Below are 16149 nucleotides of genomic sequence, written 5' to 3'. Positions count from 1 at the left end.
AAGTCTGGGGGAGAGCTTTGATCAGAGAAGGCAGGCGGGGGTGTCCCGCTCCCCCGCACCTGAACCCATCCTTCAACGTCAGCTCATTGATTTGCAGATGTCGGGAGAGAGCAGAGAAAAACACAAGGGTATAAGGGACAATCAATCACCGGTGGCATAGGACGTGGAGAAACGCGCCCTCCAGAGGGCTTGGCTTTGCTTCCAGGCTACCAGCACGCTCTTCTGCCACCTCACCAGCATCACCAGGGCTGGGCACACTCCGAGCCCCGGCTTCGGTGGGGCACACGTCCCTACTGCACCCTGAGCTTTTGGGGTAAACACCTGGGAAGACAATTTGGCAGTGACCACTGAGGAGACAGCACGGGCTACAGCTGCCAGGGGACCTTCCTGCCTTCTTCTACCACAGCATCCTACCTATTTACCCTGGAAAGGCAAATACAGAGCTGCCCCTCTGGGATTCTGGGGCTGTTCCCCCGCAAAGGATCAGTGCTTGGGCAACAATTGGGTATTCAGGTGTCAGGGCCATCTTGAAACAAGAAAGGAAGCGCGCATTTTCTGTGGTTGCTTCTCTGAGAAGCAGAAATAAGCAATGAAGAATCACACGGTCCTGCAGTCGCTCGGAGCAGAGCCCGGGCTCACCCTCCCCTGACAGCAGCACAGTCAACACTTCAGGGTGTATCCCACACCTTTGCACTTTGTCCTTTCAGCGTGACGAGGCCACCCAGCACATGAATAAATACGAACAGGTAAAGCAGCCCATTTAGTTACAAAGCACAGGCTTGAAGGGCTCTTTTCACTTTCCCAGGGAGTTCTGTACTGACAACGCACGTCTCCTTTCTGCTACGAGGTGGCACCAGCACCCGCAAGCCCGATTGCTCCCTTAACAGTGGCACCGCAGGCTCCAACGTTTCTCACACCACCCACGACACTGGGAGACGTAGATGAACGGTGCTGGATCCCCGGGGCCGGTAACTGCAGAAACTGTTCTACCTTACTGTTGGTTGCCCTCTTTCTCATCCCTTTTCTTCCTCTCTTTAGGTCGGCTGCCTGATACCGCAGCAAGGAACAAAAGAGAAGCAGAGCACTGGGACTGGCATTTCCCGTCTCGGCTAGAAAACAACATTATAAGCGTGTTTCTGCTGCATCCAAGTAAGGTTTCCCTCCTTCCACCTTTCCTGCAAGGCTGCCAGAAGCTCTCGATTTGCAAACTCTGTCTCATATTGCTGAGTCTAAACCAACAGATCTGTTAACACTTGTTCCTCCGCAGGGATGCTGCAATGTTTCTATGCAAGTGATGCGTACCAGTATTTCTCTTACCTGGGCTGCAAGAAACTCTAAAGCCTGTGTTCTGTCACGTAATGTAATACAAAACACCGAGGACATAGGATCGGAAGGGAAAATGCAAGCTATTAAAAATGAAACATCTGACAAACAGCATAGCTTCAAGCAGCACACTGCTAACATGCAAGAGAAAAATCCAGTATTTCCACCTTTCCTGGTACTAGAAAATTAGAAAACCCTTACTCTGGGTGCAGATGCTCCTCGTGGGTACTAAGAAGGGCCCACCTCCAGCCAGAGACCCTCAACATCACGCGGAGGGGCAGTGTAGCGTTACGATTCTGTACGTCACGCTTAAACAAGTTGTAGCCTCCACAAGAGCACGCTTACCCCAGACTGAGTGTCCAACCGAAAGCGTTTTTTTAACAGACACCTTGTGAACTGCTGCAGCCAGTGGCTAAAGAGGCTGGAATTCTTTAAGAACTTATTTCCAAAGTTGCTCTAATTACAATGCATGGGATCTTGCTGCTGAATTTCAAAGACAACGCACAATCCCTCCAGGCTTACCATCTGTGCGCTGAATTCAGGTAACATGATGCATGTTGCTCCCACCCAGAGAGGACAGAGGAGCTTATTGATCACCCCGTGGACATGATGTAAAGGCAGCACGTGCAGAATAACATCCTCCTTCTTCCACTCCCATTTTTCCACCAGCCCTGTAGTCTGCAGAAGAAAACATACAACCCAGCGTTAGGGCAGGAGGAAAGACCCTCACTGCTTGAAAAGCCCGAGGTATCCAGGCCCCAGATCCCCATGCACAGCTGGCAGCAGAAATCCCAGACCTGGAACAATGCCTGGGCACAAAAATCTTTCCTTTAGGGTCAGCACGAGCAAAATTCCGACCACAACAGCAGAATGCAAGAGGAACACCTTCTGCATACTGTCAGTACGTGTCTTCATATGTACCAGCAAAGTCCTTCCGCGTTACTGAGAAATAGTCAACCATGATTTTAAGTGGGACCTGCTGCTGCACAGGCAGAGTTGGCAGAAACAGTAATCAAAAAAACTAATTGTCCCAGAACTCTGTTGACATAGTTTGGACACCAATGACATTGGGCTTTTAGGACCTGTAAGGGATAGTCAGTAGGAGCAGAAAATCACTGCTTGATAAACAGAAAGTAGGCTTCATGTTAGTAAAAAAATATTAGTATATCAAGCTTCTAAAATACTCTGCCATGAAGGGATAATTATCTAAAGTGTTACACCTCAGGCTTCTGGGTGAACAATGCCCTTCAGAGTCCAGCATTAGCAACTGGAAAGCTTATTTCCAGCCATCTAAAAATAAAAAAGCATTTAAGAGTGGAATTTAGTCATGTCGTTCACAACCCTCTTCCACAAGGCAGGGAGGAGGTTTCAGGCTTTCTGCAAGACAGCACAGAAGATGGTGACCGCTCAGACCACCTCCCAAATGATCAGCATATTTGTAAGGGAACAGATTCTTTGCCCAATATAGCCAAGCCCTGGCTCTATCCATCAAGGCTTTCATACCACTCCCGACATTGCAGCATCTGAGCACCCAGAACAACGTAAGTTCTCGGAGGCGTCCGTAAGGCACGCTGTATTCCCTGCCCTTTTTCCCTAATGGCATGAGTCTATCAGTTGCAGGCAGTGATAACCAACTGGTGAGGTAGTCAGCAGGCTCATTCAAACTTTTAATTCCTTTTGGCTCAGAGAGCTAATGGATTTTTTTGCCTTGGGGATATATAGCTGAATAATGCACAGACTTCACACAGTACTGTACTGGGCTGGGCTAAGTTATATTCCAATTAGGGGCAAAGATTCTTTCCTAGTCACAGTGAAGAAAAGCAAACTGCAAAGAAAGCCCACGTCCCATCAATACAATATGTCCCATCCCTTCGGCTTCCCAGGAAAGCAAGGAGAAGAGTCCATATGCCCCTGGCTGCAGCTGCAGCACAGCAACACCAAAAGAACAAGGTTTAGAGCCCCAAACACTCTTCTGTGTATTCACCTTAAAAGTGTTGAGGACTTTCAAGATACAGCCCCACAGCTCTGGGCAGGAATTCAGTTGTGATAAGGTGTGTTGTGCTTTGGGGTTTGCAACCCCAAATCACCTCTGGAGGCCAAGACTTCTGTAACTCTGCACGAGCTTTGCAGAGGGAAAGCAGCACTCACCACGGCTTGCACGTTCTCATGGGTGCTGAGGACCCCTTTCGGTCTTCCCGTCGTCCCGCTAGTGTAGATTATCATGGCTCCTCTGTCTTTCCACGAGGAGCAGGCTGTCAAGGGACCCTCTTCCATTGCTGCATGACTTGTGGATCCATCGCTATGAGACCTAAGAAGCGGCAGAACCGGGACTCCCAGCTTCTCAGCGCTAGGGGCTATTTTCCCCACATACTCCTCTGCTGCAATGACCAGAGCGCTCTGCGAATCCTGAATCACGTACTCCAGTTCCTGCACAGGGTGCTTCTTGTAAAGGGGCACTGCTATGCCCCCGCTCATCCAGGAAGCCCACTGGGCCACCACATACGAGGCATCATTGGGACACAAAAACGAGATCCTCTCTTCCTTCAAGTCCCTGCTGGAGCACTCCAGAGCTCTACAGATCTCCTGGGACAAGCGGAGACTCTGGCTGAGAAGGTCCCTGTAAGTGTGCTCACCGTTTTTGTCAATGATGGCTATTTTATCACCGAAAGTCAAAGCCCTGGTGAAGACAGGGGTAATGTCACTGCTGTAGGCTGCCCGTGCAGTTTGCAGACCCCTGCGGGGACAGCCAGACCTCTTCTGCCCACGCAACCCCCATTTGCAACGGTGCAAGTCCCGGACAAGGCATCGAAGCGGCCGGCTCACTTGGGGGAAGAGCAGGGAGACCAGCATCCTGCCAGCACCGCTTGTTTTGGAGTGATTCTGCAGAAAGCAATTATAGGAACAGATAAGTACGTGCAGCGATTACCCAGGGGTTTATTCCCACAAAGGAAAAGTGGCAGCCTTCATTTGAATAATACCCACTGTATTATTAATGTTTATGCTTCAGACTACTGCATCCCCAGTGCGCTAGGCCCTGCCCGGATGGAACAGGAGACAGAGACCCTTCCCTACACAGCCTCCGCGTCCCTAAATAACACTAACTTAAATTATGAAATAGTTTTCATCGATCAGTAATATTGGGACACTAAGTAGTGGCTACTTGAGGTGCCATTCTAACTCAGTGGGACCAGCATTTAAAGAAATTAAAGACAACAGTACCTAGCTCTCAGTTTGCAGTTCCCACCACTTTGGTAAACCACTGCCTTGCTCTGTGCTTCGAATTACACGAAATCCAAGCCTCCTAAGGTTTAGCCCAGTGGAGGATTGTTTCCTGCGTGAGCTTTCCTTCCAGCAATAGCACATCTAAGTACAGGGAAGTGCCCGAACCCTCCCACCTAACAGGTCATCCATCGCAAACACCGCTTCAGCCCAAAAGCTTTCTTATGTGACCGACCAAGTGGTTAACAGCTCCCAAACAGCCACAGGCAGGAGGAGCCCACCCCGTGCCAAGCAGCTGGTTTTTCCCAGCAAACAGCAGCAGGGAAGCGCAGGTTCGCGCACACGGACCTGGGGGTTTGTTACTTCTGAAAGTACCAACCTGGCAGCACCCAGAGCTGGGCAGAGCACCAGGACAAGCTCAGCCGTGGCACCAGGGCTTCACCTGGGCAGCCAGAGCTTGATCTGAGCCCAGCCCAACCCGCACCCCGGCCCTGCCGCTCCGCCACAGCGGTGACACGATGCACAGGGGCATTTCAACAGAGAAAGCCTGCAAAAGGGAACGGGGAGGCGCACCAGCACCATTAAAGGCTTTACAGGAAGATCCACAGGCTGGCACAAAGGTCACGCATTCTGCCTTTGTGTTTAGACAGCACGATGACATCAACCTACCTGCTCATGGGAGAAGTTAGCAAAAAAGCTTTTGTGGTAACTGGTAAGAAGTCCCTGAAGTTTGCTCTTTACCCCTCTTTTTCCTTTCAAAGGGAAAGGTCCGTGTAATAGTATTGGACACTGCTCGGAGCATGTCACTGAAGGGACAAAGTTAACGTACAGTGCAAAATCCCGTAAGAATATAATGGGGGATGGGACAACAGGAACACTTGGCAGGGGAGACCGCTGGTACCAGAGAGGAGAGGAAAAGGGATAAATTGAGAGGACTGAGGAGGTGCCTCAGAAGAATCCTGATCCCCCTCTGCAGAGCCTGGAGCTCTGGCTGGAAGCTCAGCAAGAACAAGCACCCTCTCCATACAGAGACCGTCACTGACACCAACAGGGGAGCAGAGAGGAAAGAACAGGGCTGTGGCAGAAGAAAAAGGGCTTTACTGCATGGCCAATCTAATGGCTGCTATTAAACACCACCACTGAATTATCCCCAGAGAGATACAACGACAAGAGGAGACGGCCAAAGGATGACAACTGCTCACTCCGTAAGAGTGTATGTGACGCTTCCTTGATGCTGGCAATAACGACTTGATTTTTTACAAAATTTTTTATAAATGCCTATTCGTGGAGCAGCTCAACTCAAATTGCCTCCCAGCTCAGCTTCCCACCATGGAGAGGAGCTGAAACAAAAAGGATCCAGAGAACTGGCAGCTACTCAGGGACAAGTTGAAGACAGCTTAACCCAGCTCAGGCTGCTCACACATGTCCACGGGCAGCACCTGCTGACAGCAGCAAGTGTTTGTTTATTTTTGCGTAGATGTAGCTGTGAGCCCCGCAGTCTCCCATCCACCTTCAGAACATTTCTCCAGCCAGACATTGGCCTTGCATGTATTTTCTTTTGCATATCGACCTCAATTTCTGCTTCTGCAAAAAAACTTGTGATTTAGTGCGGAAACATCTGGGAGGGGGAGAGGCTTTAAACCCAGAGCGTGGTAACCGTGTGAACTCATGACATGTACCATCAGGATGGAAAAAACCAAAACAGGTCATGACAAAGCTGCGTGACATCTTTCCATTTCTCTGTAGAGACTAAAATATAAAATAAAGAGAAAACACCATCCGTAACCTAAACCAAATCACCGCCTCCTAACCTGCGTCCAAAGCTGGCTCACTGGCGAGATGTTAATGCCCCAGACGTTAAGAGGGGCATTAATTGGAAGCGACCATTTGCCAGGATCACGCCGTGCTCCAGGCCAGCACAGCTAAGTGCACTTGGCGCGTTCGCTGCTCCTTGTACGGCTCCAGAGCAGGTGTTAGCTGCTGCTTCAGAACAGCCGCTTCCAAAAATTACATTATCCCCTTTTCACCACAGCGCCAGTCCAGATTTAATGGAACAATAAACAGCAGCACCTTTAGCCAGGCCTGTGCATTTATGGACTTCAGAGAACTGGTGTTGACTGGGTGTGTGCAGACTTACAGACGCTCGGACGAAGTAACACCAGGGGCTGTTTCCTTTACCTGCTGTTGCTCAGGGATAACTGGTAACACACACCCTGGCAGGGCATCGCCGAATGCAAAGTTTGTCGCTGGGCAGAAGATCATGGCGGTGCAGCGGATGAGTCTTTGCTGCCCTGAAAGAGAAGGCTCAGCCCCCACCCTCCTATGGCTACAGTAAGAAATGAAAGCGGCTGGGGAGCTCACACCAGCTCCCGGCACGACAAAACCACCGCAAAGCGCGGTGGAGCTGGAAGCCGTGAGGCTGCGGACCCCACAGCCTGCACCTCTCCTGAGAAGGACGGGCTTTCTTCTTCTTTCATGCCAGACGGGACTTCCACCCTCCGGCTCTCTGCCCCTCACCCTACGCACATGAAACCTCGTAGCAGCAGGAAACCTCGTAGCACCCCCTAATTTCCAAGCTACAGAGGGCGACGGTTGGCCTCACCAGGCCGGGGCCGAGGCACAGCACTGCCACACGCCGAAAGCACCAGCGTCCCCTCCCGTCCCGGGAGCGAAGGGCCGGTGTGAACCCCCGCAGGGCCCGGGGCCGGCCTGCAGTCGCAGCCGAGCCTCGCCGCTGGCCCCAAGCGCCGCTCCTGCGCAGCCTGACGGGAGGGGATGCTTATTACATTTTAATTAAAGCCACCGTTAATCGCGGCACCGGGCGGCGACACCCGCGACCCCCCAGCCCGGCCACGACGCGCCCCAGCCACAGGCCCCGTAGGCCAGCGCGTCCCGCAGGGGAGGGGAGCCCGGCCCAAGGGCACCGGCCCACGGCTCGCCCCGGCTTATGGGACAGGCTGGGCCCGGTCCGGGGCCCCGCTGCCGCCTCCCCACAGCCCCGGCGGGGCCTCACCTGGCGGCGGCGGCCACGGCGGCACCGCGTACCGGGGGACCGGTCCGCCCGCGAACGCGCTCCGGCGGAAACGCGGCACCGCGGCCCGTGCGTTCCGCACCCAAAGGTTCCCCCCCGCCCCGCACCCGTTTTATGGGGATTTGGCCCCAAACCGCCCACTGGGGGCGGGGCTTCTCGCGCCGCGGGGCCGACGTCCCCCGCTGGCGTCGCAGCGTGCCTCTGATGTCACTGCCTCCCCCTGCGGCGTCACCACAGTGTTCTCTGATGTCGCAGCGGGTATCCATGACGTCACGGAGCTGCAGCCCTGCCCGGGGGTGCCGGGGCCCGCGGGCCCGATCAGCGGGATCTCGGCATGGCTGAGGAATGGCCTGGGCCCCCGCGCGGAGCCTGGCCCTCCTGGGGGGGGGGACCTCCTGGGGACACACAGATATCCCATGGACACACGGACATCCCAGGGACACACAGACATCCATGGGACACACAGACATCCCATGGACACACAGACATCCCGGGGACACACAGACATCCATGGGACACACAGACATCCCATGGACACACAGACATCCCGGGGACACACAGACATCTCGGGGACACACAGACATCCCAGGGACACACAGACATCCCGGGGACACACAGACATCCCAGGGACACACAGACATCCCATGGACACACAGACATCCATGGGACACACAGACATCCCATGGACACACGGACATCCCAGGGACACACGGACATCCCGGGGACACACAGACATCCATGGGACACATGGACATCCCAGGGACACATGGACATCCATGGGACACACGGACATCCCATGGACACACAGACATCCCATGGACACACAGACATCCCAGGGACACACAGACATCCATGGGACACACAGACATCCCATGGACACACAGACATCCCGGGGACACACAGACATCCCGGGGACACACAGACATCCATGGGACACACAGACATCCCGGGGACACACAGACATCCCAGGGACACACAGACATCCCATGGACACACAGACATCCCGGGGACACACAGACATCCCATGGACACACAGACATCCATGGGACACACAGACATCCCATGGACACACGGACATCCCAGGGACACATGGACATCCCGGGGACACACGGGGGTCGCCGTGGTGGCACATGGCGGCTGAGCCGGAGCTCCCCGGCAGCGGCAGCACTGCGCTCCCCTCCCGCCCCGGCCCCGTGGCCGTACCCAGCACCCCCAGCCGGGCTGGAGCCGAGCCCCGCGCAGGGCCCCGGCAGGGGCTCGGCGGGAGCCGGGAAGGGGCCACGGCGCGGCACAGCCGGGCGGCACCGACCCCCACCGCACCCCACGGCGCCGAGCGGAAACCCAGCCCGGTTTTATTATTTTTAGCTGGTCCCGCTGCAGATTTGCATTCGCTGCTGCAGCAACGGGGGACATGTGGGATGCCCCCGGGGACGTGCGGGCAGCCAGACCCTCTCCCGGGGGCACCCATGGGTGATGGGCACAGGGGTGCGGCCGTGGTGGGATGGGGCAGGACTCCCCGCACGGCCCTGCCGGCCTCGGCGCCGGGATGCTGCCGGGCCAGCCGCAGTGCGGGCAGCGGGGCAGCGCCTGGCACAGAGGCACATGGCCCTTGTGCCGTGCAAGCCGCCATGCGCCGGCCCTTCTCCGGCGGCACGTGTCCTGGTGCTGCCCCTCCCGGCCCCGCAGCCCGCTGCCCCGCTGGAGCCTTGTTTTTCCGGCTGTGCGCGGCGATGCGTGAAGCGGGGCGGCCGGGGCGACCCCCGCCCACCTCCCTCAGGTGCGTTTCCACCCGGGGCCGGCGGCCGGCAGCCCAGCGAGGCGCAGCGGGGCTGGGAGCGGAAGCGGGGCCAGGAGCCCGGCCTTGGGCAGAGCCCGGCTGCAGCGGGGTGCGCGCCCGCCAGCCCTGCGCCAGCCGTGCTGCGCGGCTCCCCAGTGCGCGGCTCCCCTTGCACGTGTCCTCATGGCACAGCTCCCCATTGCACGCCTTCCCAATGCACAGCTCCCCATTTCATGCCTCCCCGTTGCACGGCTCCCCATTGCACGGCTCCCTCCCTGTTGCACAGCTCCCTGTTGCACGGCTCTCCATTGCCTGGTTCCCTCCCACACTGCATGCTTCCCCATTGCATGGCTCCTTCCCTGTTGTACAGCACCCTCGCCATTGCACAGTTCCCCATTGCATGGCTGTTGCACGGCTCCCCATTGCATGCCTCCTCATTGCATGGCTGTTTCATGCCTGCTTCCCCATCGCACGGCTGTTGCATGGCTCCCTTCCCGTTGCACGCCTCCCCACTGCATGGCTCCTTCCCTGTTGTACAGCACCCTCACCATTGCACAGTTCCCCGTTGCACGGCTGTTGCATGGCTCCCCATTGCATGGCTCCCCATTGCACGTCTCCCATTGCACGGCTCCCCCATTGCGGAGCCGCTGCAGTAGGGACCCCTCACACCCAGCAGCTCCGGGCCGGCCCCCAGCGCCAGCGGGCACCCATCTCCCCGCCGGAGGGTTCAGCGCGCCCCGTGCCCACGTGCTGCCCTGCAGATGTGCCGGGCTCCTGCCACCGCCCGCCCCGGCCCTGCCACCGCCGCTTTCATTCTCCTTTCGCACTTGCCATCTGTCACCGGCCACCCCCCGTCACCGCCGGCTGCAGGGATTAACCCCCCGGGGGGGAACAGGGGGGTCTCTGGATGACAGCGGGGTGCCATCATCCCTGCAGTGGTCCAGGGGCTGGCGGGGCCAGGGTGCGTGGGGTGGGGACAGGGCTGTGACAGCCGCGGATGCGTGCGCCGGGCAGGATGCTCCTCTGCGACCGCACGGCCCCTCCAGGTTGTGCAGGGACCCCCTCCCGGGGGGGGACGGGGCCCTGCTCCCCCCTGGCCGCGGCGGGCTGCCGGGCCAGCTGGCCGCGTGCGCAGCAGATGTCCACCCCGAGCCACCCTCTGCCGCTCCATCCCCCGGCACCTGGTGCCCACCGGCCATCTGGAGTCGGCCACGTCCCCGGAGATGATGCTCAGCCCCGGCCGCGAGCAGCACCCGGCCACCGCCGTCCATCCTGGGGGCTGCCGGGGCCACACGCTGCTCCCCGGGGCCGGGAGGGAGGGAGTTGCTCCCCGGCGGTGCCGAGCCAGCCCCAGCCATTGCCAGTGCCGCGGGAGCGCGTTACGGTTTATTCAGCAGCGGCAGTGCCGGCTCGGCGTTCGGCTGCACGGGGAGGGACGCGCGGTGCCCGGCCCCGTTCTCCATATCGGGGTGGCAGGGACGCTGCACCGGGGAGGGGGTCAGTCCAGATGTGCCACCACAGCTGGGAGCAAAACACCCGGTGCCTGTGGCTGTCACGGAGCAGCCGGGCACCGCAAAAGCCGAGACCCGAGTGTACCGCAGCCCTGCCCGCCCACAGACCCCCCTGGCCCCCGGCTCGCGGGGCTGCTGCAATGGTCCCCCGGGCACTGGGATGTCCCCAGGATGCCACCGCGGTTCCTCGCCTCCCTCCCAGCCGGGTGTGAGCCCCGCAGCCCGCGCCGGCGGGAGGGTTTTCCGCTTGCTCCCCCCCGCCTTACGCAGCTTGCTGATTAATTATGGATCCAGCAGAAAGCTTTTATTACATTAGAGTTTACTTGTGGCAACATCCGTATTTATTAAAAAAAAAAAAAAAAAGGAAAGTAATTACTACGGCGGTGTAAACACCGCAAACACTGCTGGGTTACGGGGAGCTCAGTGCTCAGGGCAAGCGCCGCGGCTGCCGGCAGCTCCAGCCCCGTGCTCCATGGTGGGATGGGACGGGGGCACCGGGGGCTGCCGCGGCGGTGCTGCTCGGGGTGAGGACGGAGCACAGCGAGGGGGGAGCCCATCCATCCTCACTGGGACACCCCAAGGCCGTGGGCACCATGTCCCCAGCCCCATCCTGCCCCAGCCCAAGGGGGACAGAGCCAGAACCCGTGCCAGGGTCCCCAACTACGGCCAAGGAAGGAGTAGTAAACAAGGTGGAGCGAAACATTTGATCTCCATCCATCTGCCGGCGCCTAATCTCCCACCCGCGGCCCTCGTGCCTCATCGCCTCCCGGCCCCCCTAATCTGCTCCCCGCTGGCCGGCGGAGGGTCAGAGCCGGGGCTGCCAGCCGTGCTCTCCGCCACACGCCGCATGGCATCGGCACAACCAGGAGGCTGCCGCGGTGCGGGGAGCCGGGCGGCAGGGCCATATGGTGGGAGAAACCAGATTAACTGTCCCCGTTTGGGGGTTTAACCCCTGTGCTGCTGCTGCGGTGGGAGGGCACGAGCCAGGGGACAGGGTCCTGCTACTGTCCCCCCGCGCCTGCATCCTGCCCGGCATGAGCATCCGCTGCCGGAGCCACCACCCGTGCCGGGGTGGCGGGGGATGGGTCTGTCCCCAGGGGCGCACGGGGACGCGGCTGCCCGCAATTGCCATCGGGACTCCCCGGGGACGGGAGCAGCTCGGAGACGCTCGGCGTGAAGTGGAGCCGTAAGTGCCTCCCGCATCACGTGGCGAGGATAAGTGCAAAATGGCCCTATTATGATAATTGTGCGAAATTATGATTGATGGAGATTAGCTGCTTATTTGAGGAAATGGCAGGCGCACGTGTGACACGGGCAGGCCGGGGGACAGCCGGCGGGGGACGGGGGCGCGGGCAGAGGGGCACGCCGGAACGGCTCCTGGGGCCCTTCCTATGGCGTGGACCCTCACCGCCATCGCCGGAGCTGCTGCATCCCCGGCCGGCGGCTCTCGGGCTGGGACGTGCCACCGCATGGGGACACCGGGTGCTGCATGGCAGGACTCGGGGATGGGGCCGGTGTGGCTCACGCACGGGCCCGTCCTGCCCATAGAAGGCTCCTGGTGTCTCCTGCCAACCCCATTAAACGCATCCCCGATTAGGGGGTAAACCTGTTAAACGGTGATGGCAGGAGCGTCTCTGTGTGCCGTGGAGCTGTGCCATGGGGCTGTGCCGTGGGGCTGTGCCGTGGGGCTGGGGAAAGGGCAGCGGGGCAGCCCCAGCACCCCTGCAGCTCCCAACAAATGTGGCTCTCAGTAAATGACTTCTTTTGGGTGAAGCCGCGCAGGGCGCTGGGCTGGCTCTGGGCTGGCAGCCGGTCCCCTGCCTCCTGCCCGGCCGTCCCCACCGGTGTCCCTCGGCCTCGGGGACCCTCCCGGGGCATCGGTGCCGGGAGCACCTGGGCTACGATGGATGCTCAAGCCACGGTCTTGCTTCTCCCTTCAAAAAGACACCAAGACTAGGAATTTGGGGGAAAAAAGCCAGAGAGGCAGGATGGCTGCAACGCCAAATGGAGCCATGGCACGACTGCACTGCCGGGGCCAGGATTTCGGCACGGGGTGGGGACCCCGTGTTGCACGAGGCCGAGGTGGCTGTGCAGAGCAGCACGCGGCCGGAGGGCACCCCAAAACCACCCACCCATCGCCAGAAGTCCCTCCTCCACTCTCCTCTTCCCAATTTTCCAGGCCCCCCTACGCGGCAGACGGATGCTGGGTAAGAGGTGTGTCTGCGGGAGCCATGCTCGCCACGCAGCATCGCCGAGCCGGGCTGCATCGGCGCTTGCCATCCTCGGCACGGGCTCTCACGGCCGGGCTGGGGGCACGAGTGGGGACAGACAGGGCTGAGCCTCCCCGCGCGACGCTGGCACCGCGGCCAGGCTCCCGCGCCCTCTGCCGAGGGACGAGGACATCGCCCAGCTCGCCGCGGCGAAGGGAAGGGGCCCCCGGTGGGTCCCCCACCGCATGGGCATGGCGAAGCCAGCTCCTCTCTCTGCTGTTTTCCCCTTTTCCTCCCCCCTGTTTGGCTTTTGGCAGCGGAGCCGTGGCGGCGGCTGGGGCGCACGGTGCCGGGGAAGGGCTGCCAAGTGTCGGCAGCCCCCCACGGCACCCTGGCCCCCCGTGCCAAGGCTGGTGGCTGGCAGAAGGGCTGCCTGCGCCTGGCGGGGCTCCGTCAGCTGCGGGAGGATCCCTGCGCCGCGCTCGCTGCCAATTTCCCTGCGAGCTGGCACCGCAGGCGGCTCCGGAGGCACCGGCGGAGAAGGCTGGGGAGGACGGATTGTGAAAGGGAGAGAGGAAAAAAAAAAAAAAAATAATGGACACATGCCATCGCTGGAGCGGCCAGGCTGCCGCTGCCAAAACGCCAGCAGGCAGCGCGGGGCCAAAACCCGCCGGCGGCAGAGAGGAGGGTCTGTCAGCCCGTCCCGGCACGGGACGCATGGAGGACGGGCAGCGCGGCGGAGGCACGGCATGGCCGAGGCAGGACGGGTAGCAGACGGCGGAGCCGGAGAGGAGAGAGGTATTTGCCTTCGTTTTAAAGGCTGCGTGTGCATGTGTCTGCTGCCGGGGCCGCGCACCCTGGCCGGCTCAGCCCCGTGCAGGCTGCCCGCGGCCTCCCCGGCCGTCCCGCCGCCCTCCTGCCTGCGGCCTGCCCCGGCCGCTGCCTGGCACGGGCAGGCGAGGGCTCCGGGTGCCGGCCGGGCTCGGCCGCTGGCTGCAAAAGGGGATTTGCCGTCCCCTGGCCGCGCACGCGGGGGCCGGCGAGGGAGGCTGCGGCTTTGTCTGGTTGGGCTTTGTCTGCCGGCGGCGGCGGTGCCGGGAGCTGCGCGGGGCGGCGGGCAGGGGCGGCCGCGGCGGAGCGGGGAGGGCGTGAGCCGAAGTCCCGCCGCCGGCAGAGCTGGCACGCGGGAACCGTCCGCGGCTCCCAAACCGGGGCTACCGCAGAGCCCAGCCTGGGGACGAGGGATCGGGGTGGCCGGGCGAGAAGGGAGAAAGGGAGGGTGGGCAGAGAGCCCTCCGCACCCGCCGCCATGCTGGGGAGGAGGAGGAGGGAAGGGGAGGATTGAAGGGCACCGGGGAGAGGTGCCGGGAAGCTCGTGGTCCCGCGGCCACGGGCCGTACGAGGCAGGGGTCACAGCCACGGGGTGCTGGCTACAGGGGCTGGGGCTGCGGGTGGGTGGGTGTCACGTGGGGTTGGGGGTGCGGGTGGGTGTTGGGAGCCTTGGGGGGGGCTGAGGGGTGCAGGGCAGAGACTCTGTCTGGCAGCGCCGATGCTGCCGCGTGCTGGTGCGGGTCGGTGAACGTGCTGCCTGCCCGCAGTGCAGGAGCAACGCTGGAGCCAGCAGCAGACGCCGGTGTGCCGGGAGCACCGTGGCTTCGCAGCTCCATCAGCACCCACATGAAGGCAAAGGGCTCCGACCGGGTCCCCAAGCGCCAAACCTGGCTGGCACCGGGGGAAGGAGCTGGCACTGAAGGGAAACAGAGATGTTGGCAATGCTGAGCCCCTGCACCACCCCGACTCCTGCTGCTCTGCACCCCTGAAGGACCCAGGCTGTGCCCAGCAGCACCCCTGTGCCCAGGGATGTCCTCTTTGCACCAACACCACCAGGACAAACCTCCCTCAGGGTCCTCAGCCCCCAGCACCCATCACCTGCAGGAGCTGGGGCAGGGACTCAGCCCCAGGGACGCCGCAGCATCCAGCTTCGAGGGCATCAGCATCTCCCTGGGAGGGATGTAGAGCGAGGCAAGAGCAGCTGTCCCGTCCCGTCCCATCCCGTCCCATCCCATCCCACCCCATCCCATCCCGTCCCATCCCACCCCATCCCATCCCATCCCATGCTCAATCATTGCTGGAGGGGCTGGTCCACTCCTGGCCACCCTGCAGCCAGCCCGTGCATTGCAACTCCCAGCTGGAGGAGCAGCTCTGCCCATTCCTGCATCGGATATTGGGATTAAACGGAGCACCCTGCTTGCGAGGGACAGACCGTGCTGCAGCCGGGTCCCCAAGGAGTCCCATGGAGAAGGATCAGAAAGGTCCCTCCAGCAGCCGGATGGCACCGCCACAGCCCCTCCGCCTCATGCAGACCTCCCGGGGCCACTGTTCACGGGAGGACGAAGCCCCACGCCTGCCCCGTGCTGCCCGTCGCGGGGCTGGGGGGGGCAGGAACGCTCCCCGTGTTGCGGGATGCTCCCCCCGTCTCCCCCTCTCCCTCGTTTTCCTCCGTATTTCACAGTTCCTGCTTCCTGCACAAGGCAGGGGTCTCCAGGGACTCCAGCCAGATGTTCTCCGCAGCACACCACATTGCTTTCCTAATGAAATATTCATGGAGCCTCTCCGCCTTTTGCCATGAAAGCCTTCTGCAGCTCCCAGCCATGGAAACGCTGTGCAGGCAGCATTCCTGCAAAGCCGCCCGCCCGGGGCTCCCGGCTCCCCGCTTCCCGCTCGGCACCCTCGCGCCGCTCCTCCCTCCTCTTCCTCCTCCCGCAGGCGGTGCTGGAGCAGGGGCTTCGTCCCCTCTCGCCTTGCAGGTGAGGCATCACCAAGGGCACACGTGCCGGGGACACCGGTGTCCCCGCGGGGCCATCACCCGCCCCGAGGCAGGGTCCGTCCGTGGCCGGGAGGGGCGGCGGGTGGGTGCACACGCCCGCATGGGGCACGGAGGCGTCTCACCCACCCCCCGCCAAAACAGCCCCGGGGACGGCAGAGCCGGAGGCCCTGGCTGCCGGCACGGCCCCGGTGCTGCCGCCGGCTCCCAGCCAGCCCGCAGCATTAGCGATGCTGTGCACTATAATCCAATTA

General features: G+C 60.8%; 2 protein-coding genes across 13 annotated transcripts in view; one reads left to right on the top strand and one right to left on the bottom strand.

Moving 5' to 3' along the window:
* Nucleotides 1-7609, bottom strand: part of ACSF3 (acyl-CoA synthetase family member 3) — a 65911-nt gene extending 58302 nt beyond the window's left edge. For 8 of the 10 annotated variants that reach the window (XR_012675444.1, XM_075161641.1, XM_075161646.1 and 5 more), the window contains exons 1-3: nt 7556-7609; nt 3472-4203; nt 1846-2001 (exon numbers count right to left, since the gene is read on the bottom strand). Coding sequence is in view for 9 of the 10 variants with exons in the window: in XM_075161641.1 (XP_075017742.1) it covers nt 1846-2001; nt 3472-4173 (858 nt within the window). In the remaining variant the exon portion in view is untranslated. Of the gene's footprint in view, nt 1-1845; nt 2002-3471; nt 4204-5981; nt 6681-7555 lie in introns of those variants that run through there. The other 2 variants (XM_075161643.1, XM_075161642.1) reach the window with 2 other exon arrangements.
* LOC142087402 (protein CBFA2T3) overlaps nt 1-16149 on the top strand; it is a 305429-nt gene that overhangs the window by 236779 nt on the left and 52501 nt on the right. The window lies entirely within an intron of this gene.

Source organism: Calonectris borealis, chromosome 12, assembly GCF_964195595.1.
Source record: "Calonectris borealis chromosome 12, bCalBor7.hap1.2, whole genome shotgun sequence".
In the NCBI taxonomy this organism is placed as follows: Eukaryota; Metazoa; Chordata; class Aves; order Procellariiformes; family Procellariidae; genus Calonectris; species Calonectris borealis.
This window is presented reverse-complemented; position numbering and strand designations above follow the sequence as displayed.